At 33.7% G+C, this 17,359-nt stretch overlaps 1 protein-coding gene across 45 annotated transcripts in view; it reads right to left on the bottom strand.

Moving 5' to 3' along the window:
* The window catches only part of cadpsb (Ca2+-dependent activator protein for secretion b), a 194,551-nt gene that overhangs the window by 126,500 nt on the left and 50,692 nt on the right, over window positions 1-17,359 (bottom strand). For 44 of the 45 annotated variants that reach the window (XR_015494002.1, XR_015494003.1, XR_015493994.1 and 41 more), the window contains 2 exons: window positions 8,872-8,985; window positions 394-726 (listed from right to left, as the gene is read on the bottom strand). Coding sequence is in view for 21 of the 45 variants with exons in the window: in XM_087257765.1 (XP_087113891.1) it covers window positions 394-726; window positions 8,872-8,985 (447 nt within the window). In the remaining 24 variants the exon portion in view is untranslated. Of the gene's footprint in view, window positions 1-393; window positions 727-8,871; window positions 8,986-17,359 lie in introns of those variants that run through there. The other variant, XM_087257796.1, reaches the window with a different exon arrangement.

Below are 17,359 nucleotides of genomic sequence, written 5' to 3'. Positions count from 1 at the left end.
AAGTTAAGCAATTTTTTTTTAGCTTACAATTACCAATTATCAGCGGAAACTACTCATTCAAAAAAATATATTGCTGCTTGTTAAAACTAATTATTTTAAATGAGCTGAAACAACACATATCTTGTGTATTTTTTTTTTTTTTGGAGGGGGGTGGGACAACTTAATTATTTTATGTTCAATCCACTTAAATTTGTAAAAAAAAACTATTAAGTTAAATAAATTCCTTCATGTTGTAACACAACACAAACTGATTGTGTAGAACCCAACATATTTTACAGTGCTGTACAAGTCTCAGTCCTCTTACTCTAAATACAACCAACATATTTAATATTATTTCACATAATCAAACTCCTTTTCCTAGTGTCTCATTGCCAAATTGTGTCTCCCACCTACCTGGCAAGCCTGGTAGAGCAGCTGGTGCTCAAACTTCTTGATGCCCAGGATCTGCTGGAACATCTCGTAGAGCTGGTCTTTGCTCAGGATGAGCTCGGATGCGGCGCTGGCTGTCATGCGCTGCTGGGCTTTGCGTGGGTCCTCGTCTCCACGGTAGATTGTGTCAAACTTGGCCATCCAGGAGCTCAGCACAGTCTCCTTGCTAAGACCATCGATCTCTGGCAGACTCCGGACACGCTTCTCGATGTGGCGCTTGAACACCTCACGACAATCAAGAGCGGATAAACCTCCCGTCTGGACCATCTTAGCAACACGGTCGCTCTTTAGAAAAACCTGAAAGTCATACAGACATGAGAGAAAGAAAAAAATATTTAAGTAATATTATGAATTGAAATGTTGGGATTTTTAGTACAGGACACAAACACACACAAAATATCTATTTTATATTTATACAACAGTTTTTTTTCTGGTTATTGAGTCTGATTGGCTGATAGTCTTGCGATATTCTGCAATATCAGAACTCATACAGCTTCTTCACTCTTGTGTATTACTCCACCCACACGAGTGGCAAGTAGGAGACTACAGTACAATTTGACAAATAATGCATTTGTTGGACAACATAATGTACTTTTGAGGCGAGAATGTAGTTGTTTATATCGCAACTATGCAGTTTATTTATAAGGATAGTGCCAATTTTTTAATATTTACAATTGCTGAGATACAGCACATCAGCGGCCATCAGCCTGCCGTACGGAGTACAGCAAAGACGATTGATGTTGTCTATTCACAAAATGGTGACAGAGACCACATATTAAGGTCTGAGAGGAAAGAAACTCAGCATAAAACTACAGCTGATCAAATCATTATAAATCTGGTAAGTGGCATACTATGTCGATCTCTTTCTATTGTATGTTGTAGTGCTGTATTTATACCATAGTAATTGTAGTGTATTGAGTGTGAGATGGAACTCACATACCAGAAATTGGTAACACTTTACAATAAGGTTCAGTAGTTAATGCATTTACTAACATGAACTAATCATGAACAACACATGTACAGCATTTATTATTCATAATTGAACATTTGCTAATGCATTACTAACATCCAAGTCCATGCTTAACATTAGTTAATGCACCATTAGTTAACATGAACTAACAATGAACAACTCTATTTTCATTAACTAACGTTAACTAACATGAACAAATACAGTAGTAGATGTATTGTTCATTGTTTGTTCATGTTAGTAAATGCATTAATTAACATTAACTAATGAACCTTATTGTAAAGTGTGACCCAGAAATTTATGTAATTTGTGTTAGCCACTCTTTGCATAACCCAGAGTTGGCCATCTATTTGTTTCTAATGTGTCTCCTGTTTTTGTTACTGCAAACCTATCCAGTAAACAGAAAGAAAAATATGGACGCATGTGTTTAGCGTTTTTCCTTATCACAAACACAACAGTAATCTGGTAGTGTTGCCCTTGCTTTGGCTTTTCCGGGGGTTGATTTTTGTGATATTACAATTGCAACAGAGAAATGCTGGGAAATGTCTCTAGACTGATGCCATTTCATGCCATTCAGCCTTATAATCTTAAAATGTCCACAAAATCACCTGTTTTGTTGTCACTTTAGACATTACGCTAGAGACTCATTCAAATGCTAACTCTAAAATGATGTTGGTGACTTACTAATGGTTTCTGCTGTTCTGCAGATGTGAAAGAACAATGTAAGAAAGTAGTTCTTCATAGAAAAGGACTCTCCGTGTTTGATTTTCTTTTTTATATACACAATGATGCCATCAAACTGTTGTATAAACGCAATATTACACAAGTAGCAGTGCGATATGGCTGTATATAGTCACTGGTGAGACACTAAGGCATGCCTCCCAGCAATATCACATAGCAGTGCAATTTATTAGTTTTATTTTTTTACATTTATTTATTTATTTATTTATTTATACTGTATATATACACTCTCAGAAGGTACAGGAGCTGTCACTGGGGCAGGAGTTTGTACCTGAAGGGTTCATTATGGTACTTCAAAGGTACTTTTCAGGTATATTTGGGTACTAATATGCCCCTTTTAGGTACTAATGTGGATTCTTTGGGTACAAATACCTATCTTTTGAAAAGATACCGCGCCAGTGACAGCTCCTGTACTTTTATTTCTTAGAGTCTATATTGTGATAAATGTCAAGACAACAAGATTTTTATTTTGCCTTATTTATTTTAATAAGTTAATTAGATTTCAACTACATTTTTAAGTTTTACATATTAAACTTGATTGATGTAAGTTGAGATGACTAGAAAAGCTAGCTAAAAAAATTAAGGCAGCAATATTTTTACAGTTATGTAATAAAAATATACTTATAATGATGTTGTTATTATTATAAATAATATGTAATATATGTATGTAACTCATCTGCAATCACACTGTATTAATTTAAAACATAAAATTGGTTTATAATATAAAGTTTTGACTATTGTTTTCATTTACTATATAAATAAGTATACAAGTAACATGTTAAATACATTGTATTGACTTAAAATACAGCCTTATTGGATTAGATTAAATATACTTTTTCATTAATATTTTAAACTGATCATATAATAATTAAACAAAAAATACAAACATTTAGAGTTGTTGTTTTTTCATAAATGAATATAGAAATACCAAATAACAGAGACCTCCTGCCAATTTTAAGAAAATGTTATTATTTTTTTGGAATATTATAAAAATATATTCAACATAAGAAAAAAACTGTGCACTCTTCAAGCCATTTCATTGGACCTTTAAGGTGAAATAAGGTCATAAAACCAGGAAAATATGTCTGCCCATCAAAAAGTTTCAACTGGCTAACTTCAAAACATTCCCTGTGTTTTCAATCACTCCAATCTGCAGGAGGAAATTATGCCTCAGTGCTTTGCTTTAATATTCTATGCTGTGATAGATACAACATCATCTACATTGATATACGGCTGTAATATAACCGATGCCATTAAAGCCACGGAAAGCAATGGTAACTGTAAAATTTCACAGCTTTGAAATGATGGGATCACTGTGGGCAAAAACGTTGCAGTCCTGTGGGCTCCTTCTCTCGATCTGAATTATTCAGGAGATATTTCCTAATTCAACCCAGGCTAACAGCGGAGAACATTCATGGTTTTATTCTTCAGCCAAAGCGAAATGGCTATTGAGTTCCTCCTTTCCTATTCGCAATGTTTCAGATCTGCCTTTATAGAGGTGTGAGTAAAGCATGATTTATTATTTTCTCTACAATTGTAGAGTTGGCAGCTGCTTTTCTTTGTTCTGTTTAAAAGCCTTTCTATCGTACTCGGTTCAAGAAGACAAATAGAGCTTTAAATTGCTCTATGGTCGCAATCCAAACTGCAGTTTTATCATGAGCATCTCTTTCCTGATTTGGAAATGAATAGTACACTCAACTGAAATATCGGACACAACATAAGTGTTTTCCTTCCAAAGATCATGTGTTATTTATGCAACTTTTTGAGCATTTGTTCATCAAAAAGAAACATTCTTTGTAAAGAGTTGTTACAGTAGGTTTTGGATTTAATGAATGATGAACTGGGTCGGGGTGTGTATCATTATATAATCTGATGTGTATCATTATATTTGATTCGTTCATTAGTTCTTGAGGTAATAAATCTGCTGCTTTCTGTGTCATTAATATTAATATTACATTATACACTGTTGAAGTCAGAATTATCAGCCCCCTGAATTATTAGGCCCCTGTTTATTTTTTCCGCAATTTCTATGTAATAGAGAGAAGATTTTTTCAACACATTTCTAAACATAATAGTTTTAATAACTCATTTCTAATAACTAATAATTTACTTTATCTTTGCCATGATGACGATAAATAATATTTTACTAGATATTTTTCAAGACACGTCTATAGTTAATTAGGTTAACTAGGCAGGTTAGGGTAATTAGGCAAGTTATTGCATAATGATGGTTTGTTCTGTAGGCTATCGCCAAAAAAAATAGCTTTAAGGGGCTTATAATTTTGACCTTAAAATGCATTTTTAAAAAATTAAAAACTGCTTTTATTCTAGCCAAAATAAAACAAATCTGACTCCACAAGAAAAAAATATTATCAGACATACTGTAAAATTTTACTTGCTCTGTTAAAAATCATTTGGGAAATAATAAAAAAAGAAAGAAAAAAAAGAAAAAAAATCAACAGGGGCTAATGATTATGACTTCAACTGTATGTATATGTATACTGACATTACTGACATTGTGTTTGTTTTACTTGTAATGAAGTGGATGCAGACAAAATACTTGCGGATGCAAATGCAGTTTATTCGAATCAAGGTAGTTCAGGTGTCACAGTCACCAGTGATCTAGCCCATGTAGATCGCTGGAAAACTACCAATTTGCCAGCAAAAGAACTACGTGATCCAGTCATGCACCACACATACACCTGCCCTAGATTCTGTCTGATTGCAAACACTCACAGCTGATGCCGATCATAAACTGATTACGTGGACTAGAAAGTCAGCTCACAAACACACAGAAGTTGCTGAGTCTTGAAAGCTTTACTGTGAGCATTTTCATTGCCTTACCTTGCCTTGCCTTGCCGTGTTTGATCCTTGCCTTGTTGGTTTGTTTGTTTGCGTTGTCTGCTGCCTGCCTTTTGACCATCTGCCTGTTTTATGACTATGACTCTGTATTTTCTACATACATCTGTTTACTCTTGATTGTGACCGTTACTTGCCTGACCCTCTCTGTATCTGCGTTCAGATCCTCACTCCCTGTCATCAGCGTCCACTTCACATTACAACAGGCAAGGGTCATAAACAGAAGCAAAACAACATCAAAAGGGTAATCCAAAAGGCGTAGTCAGTATACAGGCGAGAGGTCAGACAAGGTGGCAATGAATAAAAACGAGGAACAAGGCAAGGATCAAAACACAACCAGGAAAACACTTTGTAAAGTTCGTACAGAAACAAGACTCTTTATAGTCCTTGTAATCAGTGTAAATGAGCAGCAGCTGTGTTTGTGTGTGAATGTCTAAATTATTGTCAGCTGCTGTAGGGGCTGATGAGTGCAGGGAGTTCTGGGAGTTGTAGTTCGTTCAGCAGTAATCTCCAATAGAAAAAACCCCGCTGGCGATTGCAACAAACTACAGGAAGTATGCTGTAGGAGTTGATGAGCGCAGGAATTTCTTGGAGTTTTAGTTCGTTTAGCAGTAATCTCCAATAGAAAAAACTCTGCTGGCGATTGACACAAACTACAGAAAGTAATTGTCAGAAGTCACCACTGGCAATCACAACACTACTGTTTGTTATTTGCATGTTTGGTTTTCTTTTTAAGCAAAAACTAAATTTTACATTGTGATTATCGAATATATTTTTTTATTACTAATGGTAACTTTAATTTATTATTATGTATTATGCAAAATTATATAATAATAATAATAATAATAATAATAATAATAATTATTATTATTATTATTATTATTATTACTTTATTATTATCATTATTATTATTATTATTATAATTTTTGTTGTTGTTATTGTTATTATTATTATTGCTATTATTATTGGTATTATTATTATTATTATTATTATTGTTGTTGTTGTTGTTAATATTCATATTACTATTATTATTATTGGTATATTATTGGTATTATTATTGTTAATATTGTTGTTGTTGTTGTTGTTGTTGTTATTATTATTATTATTATTATTATTATATGTGATACAAATATAGATAAACATCTCAAATATATGCATGCATGGATGCGATTCATTTTAGCACAAATTTTTATTAAACGTTTGTATTATTTTATTATGACAATGAAGCCGTGAATTCTCCCAGTTGCCTGTTAAAACTGTGAACTGGGAGTTTACACTATCAAAAACAGCATTCTTATTATTTACAGTATTAGCTTACCTATTAATTCCTGCATATATTTAACCATTTCTCAATTAGCACTCATTTACACTGCAACACTCTTGAGTACCTCGAAACTGCTACTGGCTACAATATTCATTACATACAACAATGGCAATTAAACCCAAAGCATGTATTAATGATTTTATACACAAGGCAGCCTAAAGCATCAAAATAACCATGTTCAGCCATATTGCACAAGTAATTATCATGTATGGACGTCCAACCCACAACAACAGCAATGTAGTGACCTTACTACAATACTTGAATCCATTACATGAGCAATCTCTTCACATAGTGAGAGTAAACACTTGTATTCAAGATGTGTTTTAGCTAAGGAGAGTTGTTCCCGAAGGGCTATTTAAGACTCTCATCTCTATGTTAATTCACTTACTAAGGCATGTCATAATCATCTGAATGTTTTGTCTAATCTGCAGTGCAGTGACTGCAATTTAGACATGCAGTGCAATAGTCAGGTCGGTTTGCTATATTCATTGTTGTTTGCCATCATTAGTCTGAGTTAATCACCAAAAGGAGAGGTTAACATGGCACGACCTCAAATGGACAGAGACGCCAAATGCATTTTAATTTTTTCAATGCACTACTAAAGGACAGTTTAATAAATTTACAGAATAATGGGTTGAGCAAACTCTTTAATTGTTTTTTGTTGCTTGTTCTACTTAAAGGGATGGTTCGCATAAAAATAAAAAATATACTTATCATGGTATTAAGTGGCCTTAATTACTATGTACTTACATTTAAATTATTAATTTAGTATAATGCACTTATTATGTACAAACATGTTTTTACGTTGTACAAAAAAAATATCTGCTTGTAATTACATCTGTAATTAATTAAATTGATAATTACAGTTTACCTATCCCTTACCTTAACCCAAACCTAAACCTACCCATACCCCCAGACCCTGTATCCCCCTTCAAGAGAACCAGAAGTGTTGTGCAATACTATATGAACAAATTAAGTACATTGCACTTATTTCCGCTGTAGGTACATCTTAAATGTCATGATCACCAGCGTTCTAGCCCTGACAGATCGCTGGAGAACAGTCACTGTCACCTGAACTACACATCTGCCACAAAAATGAACTACAACTCCCGTCATGCACCTTAAACACACCAGTTCCAGATCACGCCTGATAACTCACACACAGCTGGAAGCTCATCATGGACTGATTAGTTGAACCATATATGTACCATATTGTTCTGCGTTAATGTTGTTTGCCGCTTGTATCAACCTCTTTGCCTGTGATCTCGACTACACTTTTGTATTACCCTCATGCTAATGTTTACTCCTGCTTTGACCATTGCCTACCTGACTAAGTTGTAAATAAACTGTTTTTGGACACTTACCTCTCTTGTCAACCCAACGTTACACTAATAAAGGTCACTTAATATATACACAATCTAAAGTAGTTCCAAAGCTAATAGAGTATCTTTTTCGTTTGTTGCTGTTGATGTTGTTGAACATAAATGGAGATATATTGGATTTATAGATATATATCGGAAATAGGTTGCCATTGACTTCCATATAGGGAAAACAATAGTATGGAAGTCAATGATTACTGGTTTCCAACATTCCTCAAAATATCTTCTTTTGTGTTCAAACAGGTTTGGAACAAGTGCTATATGAGTAAATAATGAGTAAATAAATAGTTTTTTAGAATTTATGTTAAATTTTTTTATTGCTAAAATTAAAATAGAAACTCATTAATATAATTAATAATTAATTAATTTGTTAGTATTGATAAAAATGTAAATGAACATAAAAAATACAAAAATTGTTTCTGGAAAGTAACACTTGTTGGATATTTTAGGCTCGATACAATTAGTTTGTGTTTAATGTTCAACAAAAGCTGAATTTATTTATTAATATTTAGATATTCTGCTCAATATTTATGTTGAATCAAAACAGAAAAATAATCAAGATTTCTCAATGCATCTGAACACAAATCAAATTGAAACTGTAGCAACATTACAATGGTTATTCATGGTTATTATTAATTATTATTATTAATTCTAGAGTATAAAGTATTATGTATGTCACCATAGCAGGTTATTCAAATAAAAAATAAATGATTAACATATATAAAAAATTACATTTGCAAATTAAAAACATCTCACATGGAAAGCACTGCTATTTTAGCTTTTCCAGTCATTATTTATTTATTTATTTATTTATTTATTTATTTATTTATTTACTTATTCATTCATTCATTCATTATTCATTATTATTTACATTTGGATATATCTGTATTCCATTTTTTTTTCTGTACTCCAATTTAATGGTTAAATGTAATACTCTTTCCTCAAATGCTGATCTATTCCTGTCCAACCATAACTGAAATTGTGTGATTATTGCTTGATGTTTTCCTGTCAGTTCCATCATAGCAATAACCTACAGTCTTCTCCTGTCAAAATGTCTTAGTTAAACAATAATTTTTTTAGCCTATAAGGCCCTTGTGGTAGAAACTACAAAACAGGTAATTACTCGTGCAGCACAAGGACCAATTTCCATCATTCATTCAAAGATACTTCACCTCAAAATAGCTCTGAACGGCATTGATGAAGGCCTCATCCGCCACAATCTGTGTGTCTCCTTTTAGAAAAGACTCGAAGCGGTCCTTGGTCGTCTGCAGCTGCTGCTTGGTAATCTAAAGGAATAAATGAAAAATAGAAAATTCAGAACAAAACATTTCACACCACCAATGCATTCGTTTGTATTTATCACAGATGCACGATTATAATTGTTAGCTTTTTGAATCAGTGACTCAATCTCCACTGAATCTTTTCGCACACTCAGATCCAGAGTGGCTCAGGACTAAAGTAAATGAGATGGTTTTTTTTCAGAAATAAATGACAAAGCTAACTGCTGCGAGTTTCTTTTTTTCTTTTTTAGCAAGGGACGTTTAATACATCCTTGTTTTTCCTAAAACACTCCCACATGTACACAGTCTCTTCTCAAGTCTACGCTTAAAAATACTCTCTTCCTTCTTTAAGCGGAAAAAAACAAACAGAAAAACACCCACCTTCAAACTCAATAGCACACATTCTCTCTTTTCTCACAGTCAGACATTTCTCTCACACTCATGCTCTAATTTTAACTCACAGGAAATGTGTACGTAAATCCTTCAAATTATTTTGGAGATGTTGATTTTTCCATGCATAATATATCTTATTTCACTGCAAGCCCGTATATAAATGCTTTCTCCTCTCCTTCTCTGCCGATGTGATTCATCAGTCTCTCTGAATGTCATCAGGGCACAAGATGACAGAGTGACGAACGAGTAAGCAGCATAATGAGAGAAGTGTTGTGAAGGAGAAAAGGAGCAGGCCAATGTGTCTCCTTCTCCTCCTCCTCTTCACATAAAATACAAGAGCGAAGGCCTGACACTTACAGTGCCACTGTGTTTTATGGCAGTGCTTATCAAATGGTTTTGCGTCAGGACACTGAGTTGGCAATGAATGTAATGTGGCACCCTAACACCATGAAATTGTATATATATTTTTTTTTTTTTACATGAAAGCAGATTGAAAAATAAAAAAAAATTTCTAATTGTATAGAATATATATTTAATTATATATTTATTATAATATATATATATATATATATATATATATATATATATATATATATATATATATATATATATATATATATATAGTTTTTATAATAATAATAATAATATTATTATTATTATTGTTTTTATATTAATAATAATAATAATAATAATAATAATAATAATAATTATTATTATTATTATTATTATTATATTCTGTAAATTAATTATGGCATTTTCCTTATTTAATTTAAGTAAATGTTGTCATGTACAACATATTTTTCCGTATATTAACAATTGTCAACAACATTAAAAAGATGCCATGTTTTATATTCATCACTATATAATGTCCTAACTACACAAAATTCCAGCGACAAGGAATTTGGTTGTCTGCACCCAAAGTGACGTGGCACGGCATGGCAGAAACATTTAAATATTTAATGGTAAGATACCATTTAACAAAATGGTAAGGGTTATCTACTTAATAAAAGATTAATTGTGTTTATTTATATAATGAGAGTGTTATTTTACATTTGATTATTGAATTTATGTATCTCTATATTTTTAACATATATATTTATAATATTTTACAATTTATGCAGATGCACCCCCTTTAAAAAAATCACCCCAATCAATGTATAATTATGAAATTATTTCAAATATAGAGTGCAAAATATAGAATATAGATCTTGTGAAAAATATTTTCAAATCGGCAATAAATATTGCAGCGTCAGTTTTTCTAATATTGTGCAGCCCTAATATTAATCAATTCCTGGCCAACATTTTTTTCATTCTAAATGCAAATTGGTTTAATAAATTAAACCAAAAACAAAAGAGAGAATTGTCCTTGTCCTTGAAAAACAAAAACAAAAATATTGAAATAAACACAAGACTTTTGATTTTATATACACTTTTGTATATACATTTTTGATATATATATACACTGAAAACTGAAAAAAATAAGCTTTTGTTTTGTATGGTTTGTAGGAGTAGGACAATACTTGCAGAGATGCAACTATTTAAAATTATTGAGTGTTCAAAAAAAAAAAAATCATCTTTAAATCATATATGTAAAATGCTTAGAAATGCACATATTTTCCCCAATTTCTATTTAATGGAGACACATTTCAACACATTTCTAGATATAATTGTTTTAATAACTCATCTCTAATAACTGATTATTTTATCTTTGACATGATGACGTTAAATAATATTTTAATAGAAATACTATACAGCTTAAAGTGACATTTAAAGGCTGTACCAAGGTTAATTAGGTTAACTAGGCAGGTTAGGGTAATTAGGCAAGTTATTGTATAATGATGGTTTGTTCTGTAGGCTATTGAAACATATATAGCTTAAAGGGGCTATTAATATTGACCTTAAAATAGTGTTTTAAAAAAACTGCTTTTATTCTAGCCAAAATAAAACAAATAAGACTTTCTCCAGAAGAAAAAACATAATCAGACATACTTTGAAAATTTCCTTACTCTGTTAAACATAATTTGAAAAATATTTTAAAAAGAAAGAAAAAATTCAAAGGTGGGCTAATAATTTGGACTAAACTTTATATACAGTAAGAAAATACTGATCCTTATTTAATAGTGTAATGATTTTTGTCATAAAAGAAAAATCTGTCCAATAGCCAAAAAACACACCTATGCAACACTGCTATTAAAGGGTCATGACACCCCCCACTTTTGGTTCAGGTCTACCTCAGAATTTTTTTCAAAAGATGCATGGTAATGGGCGTGGAGCTCCGCGAGCAAAGGGTAGGAGTGGGCGTGGCCAGCAGGGGAGAAGGAGGGGAGTGAACAACTGTTGTCAGTTAGCTTACAAAATAAGACACAAACCGTGAGGAGACGCATGATTTTATAGTTTACAAAGTTAAAATGCAAAGAAATAAACAGTAATTTAATGCCCGGCTACATTTGTTATTCATAATTTCATATACAGATAACCACAATTTATATCATTATAAAGATAATCATGTTCATGTAAACACCATAAATGAGGACTTTTCCCTCAATCCCCGGATCTGAATCATAGGTCTGAATGCAGACTCAGTGCAGCAGGTCTCTTGCCCTGTCTTTTTTTAACCATTAGCCCTGTTGGTAATCTAGAGGATTTAGGCAAACACAGCAGCACAGCGATGTGACTTAATGTGAAAGAACTCCTGATAAAAGACAACGTCCGCCATTCTCAAATTCTCGTACTGCTCTCCCGACAAAAATACTTGATGGACACAAACAGCTTTGCTGTATCGGCCCTGACAGGATTGCGAGGAAAAACATGCAACAAACCCCGTGGATCATGGAAACAAGCACATCCGAGCCTTCACGAACAGCTAAATACTGTGTGCCGCGGGTCCTTGTCTCTCAGTTTGGGCTTGGCACTGGCAGGTCTACCTTGCCTTCAGAAAGCACGTGAGCTCATGAATAATTAAGAAGCAGGTTCTTCTCATTGGATAAGACAACTCCGCTATGAATAATAATGCAGTAATAATTGCAGTTAATTCCGTTGATTTTGATCCCGCCCCCAAAAATCATTTTAAACCCGGAAGATGAAATTAGCTGACAAAAGCTCAAAATTATCCAGTTTACCCCACTATTAAAGCCAACAGGTGCTAACATTGTCTTAACTGATGCTCAACACACACAAATCTGGTAAAATATTTTTAAAAAACAGTACTCAAGGATTTCGTGAACCTTTAAGATTCAGACTTCACATTTAACATCTTTTCAACATAAACTTTTTATATGAACTCCCCTAAAAATGATAAATTATGGCATGATGACAGGCTGAACAGGAAAATAGACATTTCTATAAGTACATAAAGAGCAAAATGTGATTTACCAGCCTAACACATGGACTGCAAACACTGAGTCGAGTGCACAGCCATTAAATGCATAAACACCTCAATTAAAATTCAGTGCCATTAACGACACAACAGCAACTCACATCACAAAACACAGTGTTCTACATAAACCATCCATGTTAAACACAGTTAATGAAGCCCGACTTGTGCTTTCCTTCATTTGACCACACAACAATTAACATCAACAAGGTTTATGATGTTCAGTTTTTATATGTATTCAATTTGTATTTTTAAATAAAAGAGGTAACATTAATTTCGCCATTTGCATTTAAAAGTGCTGGGAATGTATTTCCTTCACGGCCTTAGCTGCTATGCTCTCTCATATCCCTGCATTCTTTTTGCTCACATAATAAAATAAACTCAAATCAATATTTCAGTACTTTTTATTTATTCATTTGGAAAGTACCAGTGCAATAAGCAGAACAGATTAGAGCGAACAAGTCATTATCACAAAATATAAACCCCCTCCTCTCATAAACCCCTGTATTATAGTATACACTCACTGCCACTTTATTAGGTACAACTGCTCGTTAAGGCAAATTTCTAATCAGCCAATCACATGGCAGCAACTCAATGCATTTAGACATGTAGACTGGTCAAGATGATCTGCTGCCGTTCAAACTAAGCATCAGAATGGGAAAGAAAAGTGATTCAAGTGACTTTGAATGTGGCATGGTTGGGCTGGTATAAGTATTTTAGAAACTGCTGATCACCTGGGATTTTCATGCACAAGCATCTCTAGGGTTTAAAGAAATATCCAGTGAGCAGCAATTCTGTGGGCACAAATGCCTTGCTGATGCCAGAGGTCAGATGAGAAAAGCCAGACTGGTTCGAGCTGATAGAAAGGCAACAGTAACTCAAATAACCACTTATTACAAATAAGGTATGCAGAAAAGCATCTCTGAATGCACAACACATCCAACCTTGAGCCAGATGGGCTACAGCAGCAAAAGACCACACCGGGTGCTACTCCTTTCAGCTAAGAACAGAAAACTGAGGCAACAATTAGCACAGGCTCACCAAAATTGTACAATAGAATATTGGAAAAACATTGCATGGTTTGATGAGTCTCGATTTCTGCTGCGACAATCGAATGGTAGGGTCAGAGTTTGGCCACAGCCTACCTAAGTATTGTTGCTGATCATATCTATCCCTTTATGACCACAGTGTACCCATCTTCTGATGGCTACTTCCAGCAGGACAACACGCCATGTCATAAAGCACCAATCATCTTAGACTGGTTTCTTGAGTTCAATGTACTCAAATGGCCTCCACAGTCACCAGAACTCAATCCAATAGAGCATCTTTTGAATGTGGTGAAACGGGAGATTCCATGATGTGCAGCCGACAAATCTGCAGCAACAGTGTGATGCGATCATGTCAATAGGGACCAAAATCTCTAAGGAATATTTCCAGTACCTTGTTGAATCTATGCCTCGAAGGATTAAGGCAGTCCTAAAGGCAAAAGGGAGCCCAACCTGGTACTAGTAAGGTGTACCTAATAAAGTGGCCGGTAAGTGTATGACACCAAATACTTTTCAATACATTATTATTATACAATTTAAATACAAAAAGCATGCATGCATTATTTCTGTTTGTGCAAAATTGAGTATTTTTGAAATCTAATTATCTATTCATAGTATATGTTGCAATAAAAATACCAGTGTACATTATCCTTTACATGCATTACGCTTATCTATATCACAAAGCATGCATGCATTATTTCTATTTATGCATCACAGCCAGTGAAATGCATTCTTATATATACATTTAATTTTTTTCCCAGCAGCTTATGTCACGTTTTTATCATCATCATCATCATCATCTCATTCAAAAGTGCTTCATTGCTCGGTCATGCATATGGGGGCTCGCTTAAGCAAATGTTAGTTTAACAAGATGTTACAGCGCCATTCCTCTTGAAGCCACCAGTGTGACAAAATCTAAAGGAAAGCGGGTTTTCTGTGTGCATGTGTGTAGGAGGAAGGTGGAAAAGTACAAAGTAGCATGTGCCTGTGAGGCATCGCCGCACCATCTGTGTGTTCATCTCTCGCTACTGTCCTCTCTCCTTCACAGTTGACTTTATCTGCCTTCTGAACTGTCTGTACAGAGAATACTAGAACCCTCAAGAACAGCTTGCAGCCCTCAATATTTCAGACTATGCTTTTCTCTGTGTTATTTCAGAATAGTTTATTTTTTTCTGAGGGCCAAGAACACAAGTATTTTTTTCTGAGGGCACACATGGGTTGATTTAATTAAATTAAATTTAATTAATTTTCATTTCTATAGAAATTTTACTATGTAGATTGTGTCAAAGCAGCTTAACAGAAACTTTGATTGATGGTACTTCCTTACTTGCCATATGGTAAACAATATATAAATTAATGATTTTAATAATACATATTTTTAGTTTTCTTTTTGTTTTTTGTTGGATTTATGGGTAAAATATATTTTAAATACAGTATATGCTACTTCTCAACCTTTCTGGTTCTGTCCTTTGTTATTTACATGTTGGTCAAACACATTTGATTGGTATTCTAAGGCATATAGTAAATCTTTACTACCTGATGCAGAACTTGCTATTTTCAGACATTCACAACACATTTCTCATCTTCCAGTCGGACTCCAGCAGTCTTTGTCTTTAGGTGTGATTACGATTAAAAGGCTTGTGCTCTAGCATTGGAAGTCATCTTCCCCCCCTTCATTTCAAATGTGGATTGCAGACATGATTTCGGTAAAACAGATAGAAAGACTGAGATTTCTGAGGACTCATTCCATCAAAAATTATTTAATTATTTCTCAAATATCTAGATAAACAAACCAGCCACTTCAGCTCTGTGGATTCTTCATTCTCCGGGGACTTCATATATCTATTTTATTTATTTTTATTACTTTCTTTATTTTACTTTATGTTGTCATTGTTGTTTTACAGCCGCAACCCATCACTGGGAAACATCCAAACACACTCATACACTACAGTCAATTTAGCATACCCAATTTTTTTTTCAACTTTTTAATAACCAAATATATTTAAAGTTGCATTGCTATAATAGTTTACAGAAGCAGAACATGTCCAGAGAAATATTTTGAGGAATGTCCTTTATTCTTGAAAGTATTCAACATCAAATAAGGTTTGTCTTCTAATGTTACAGTATGTTAATGTATTTTTTATAATTTCAAACATATTTAAATGCTTTTTAATATTGTTTTAAATGTATTTTTTTTATATTCCAAAAATAAATATTATTTTTATAGAATAAATGATATCCGTTTCAGCATTACTCAACTGTTTCTCATTATTTTTATCAACTATGATTATTTGATTATTTGAATGAGTATTTAACTTTGAATTGATTTTAACTAGTGAATAAGTTAAATTCACTGCTTTATGTAAGAATGTTCAGTGTCCTTGCTCCTGTCTTTGTCGGTCTATTTTAACTTTGTTTCCAAGAGAGACACAACCCAGGTCATAGGTCATGGAGATCTCCCTCTCTCCCTCTTTTAAGTGGGATTACTGATGCTGAGGAGGGGGAAACAACTGTTTCTATTTGTCATGATATTGTCTACAGCAAGCAGTGGTGGAAAGAGTACTGAAAAAGCATACTTAAGTAATAGTTCCATTACTTGCCTAAATATGTAGTGTGAGTAGAGTAAAAGTACCTGTTGTAAATTTTACTCAAAGTAGGAGTAAAAAGTTGCCCTTTTAAAAGTACTCATGATTAGTGAGTAGTGAGTATTATGCTGTTAAAAGTTAATGCATTTACATGTAATTTGTGGGTATGTGTGTAAACGTAACATTCTGTAGTGCATTTAGTTATTGCCCAGCAGGCACACAATGTTACAAGACGTTAATATTAGGTTAGATTTAGGTTGTGTTGTCAGGTGACCAAAATTCAATGTCTAGCCAGCGTCCAATGACAACATTATTTTGATGTCCAATAATGACATCAAATGACATTGATATTTGGTTGATTTTAGGTTGTTAGAAAGTGACCAAAATCCAATGTCGAGCCAACATCTTAAACCAGGGACCACCAAACTTGTTCCCAGAGGGCCGGTGTCCTGCAGATTTTAACTCCAACCCTAATCAAACACACCTGAACTAGATAATCAAGGACTTACTAGGTATACTAGAAACACACAGGCAGGTGAGTGAGTTGAGGCAAGTTGGAGCTAAACCCTGCAGGGACACCAGCCCTCTAGGACCGAGATTGATGACCCCCGGCTTAAACCAACATCATATTGACGTCAAATACTGACATTTATTCATCAGGTATGGCAACCAAAATTCAACATCTGATAGGTGTCATGGTGGTAACGTCAAGCTGCAACATCATTAGACGTTGATATTTGGTTGGTTTTAGGTTGGACGTTGGACAATGACATCGGGTGGACGTTGAGGTTGATGAAAACTGATTGATTGTTTTCAATCTCATACAATCTCAATCTCATACTAGGCTGTCTAGAAACATCCATGCAGGTTTGTTGAGGCAAGTTGGAGCTAAAATCTGCAGGACATCGGCCCTCCGGGACTGCGTTTGGGCATCCCAGACCTAAACAGTCTCTGGGTCAATGTGTGTAAAGATTTTGAACATC

This window comes from Danio rerio, chromosome 6 (genome assembly GCF_052040795.2).
Source record: "Danio rerio strain M-AB ecotype USA chromosome 6, GRCz13ab, whole genome shotgun sequence".
NCBI lineage: Eukaryota > Metazoa > Chordata > Actinopteri > Cypriniformes > Danionidae > Danio > Danio rerio.
This window is presented reverse-complemented; position numbering and strand designations above follow the sequence as displayed.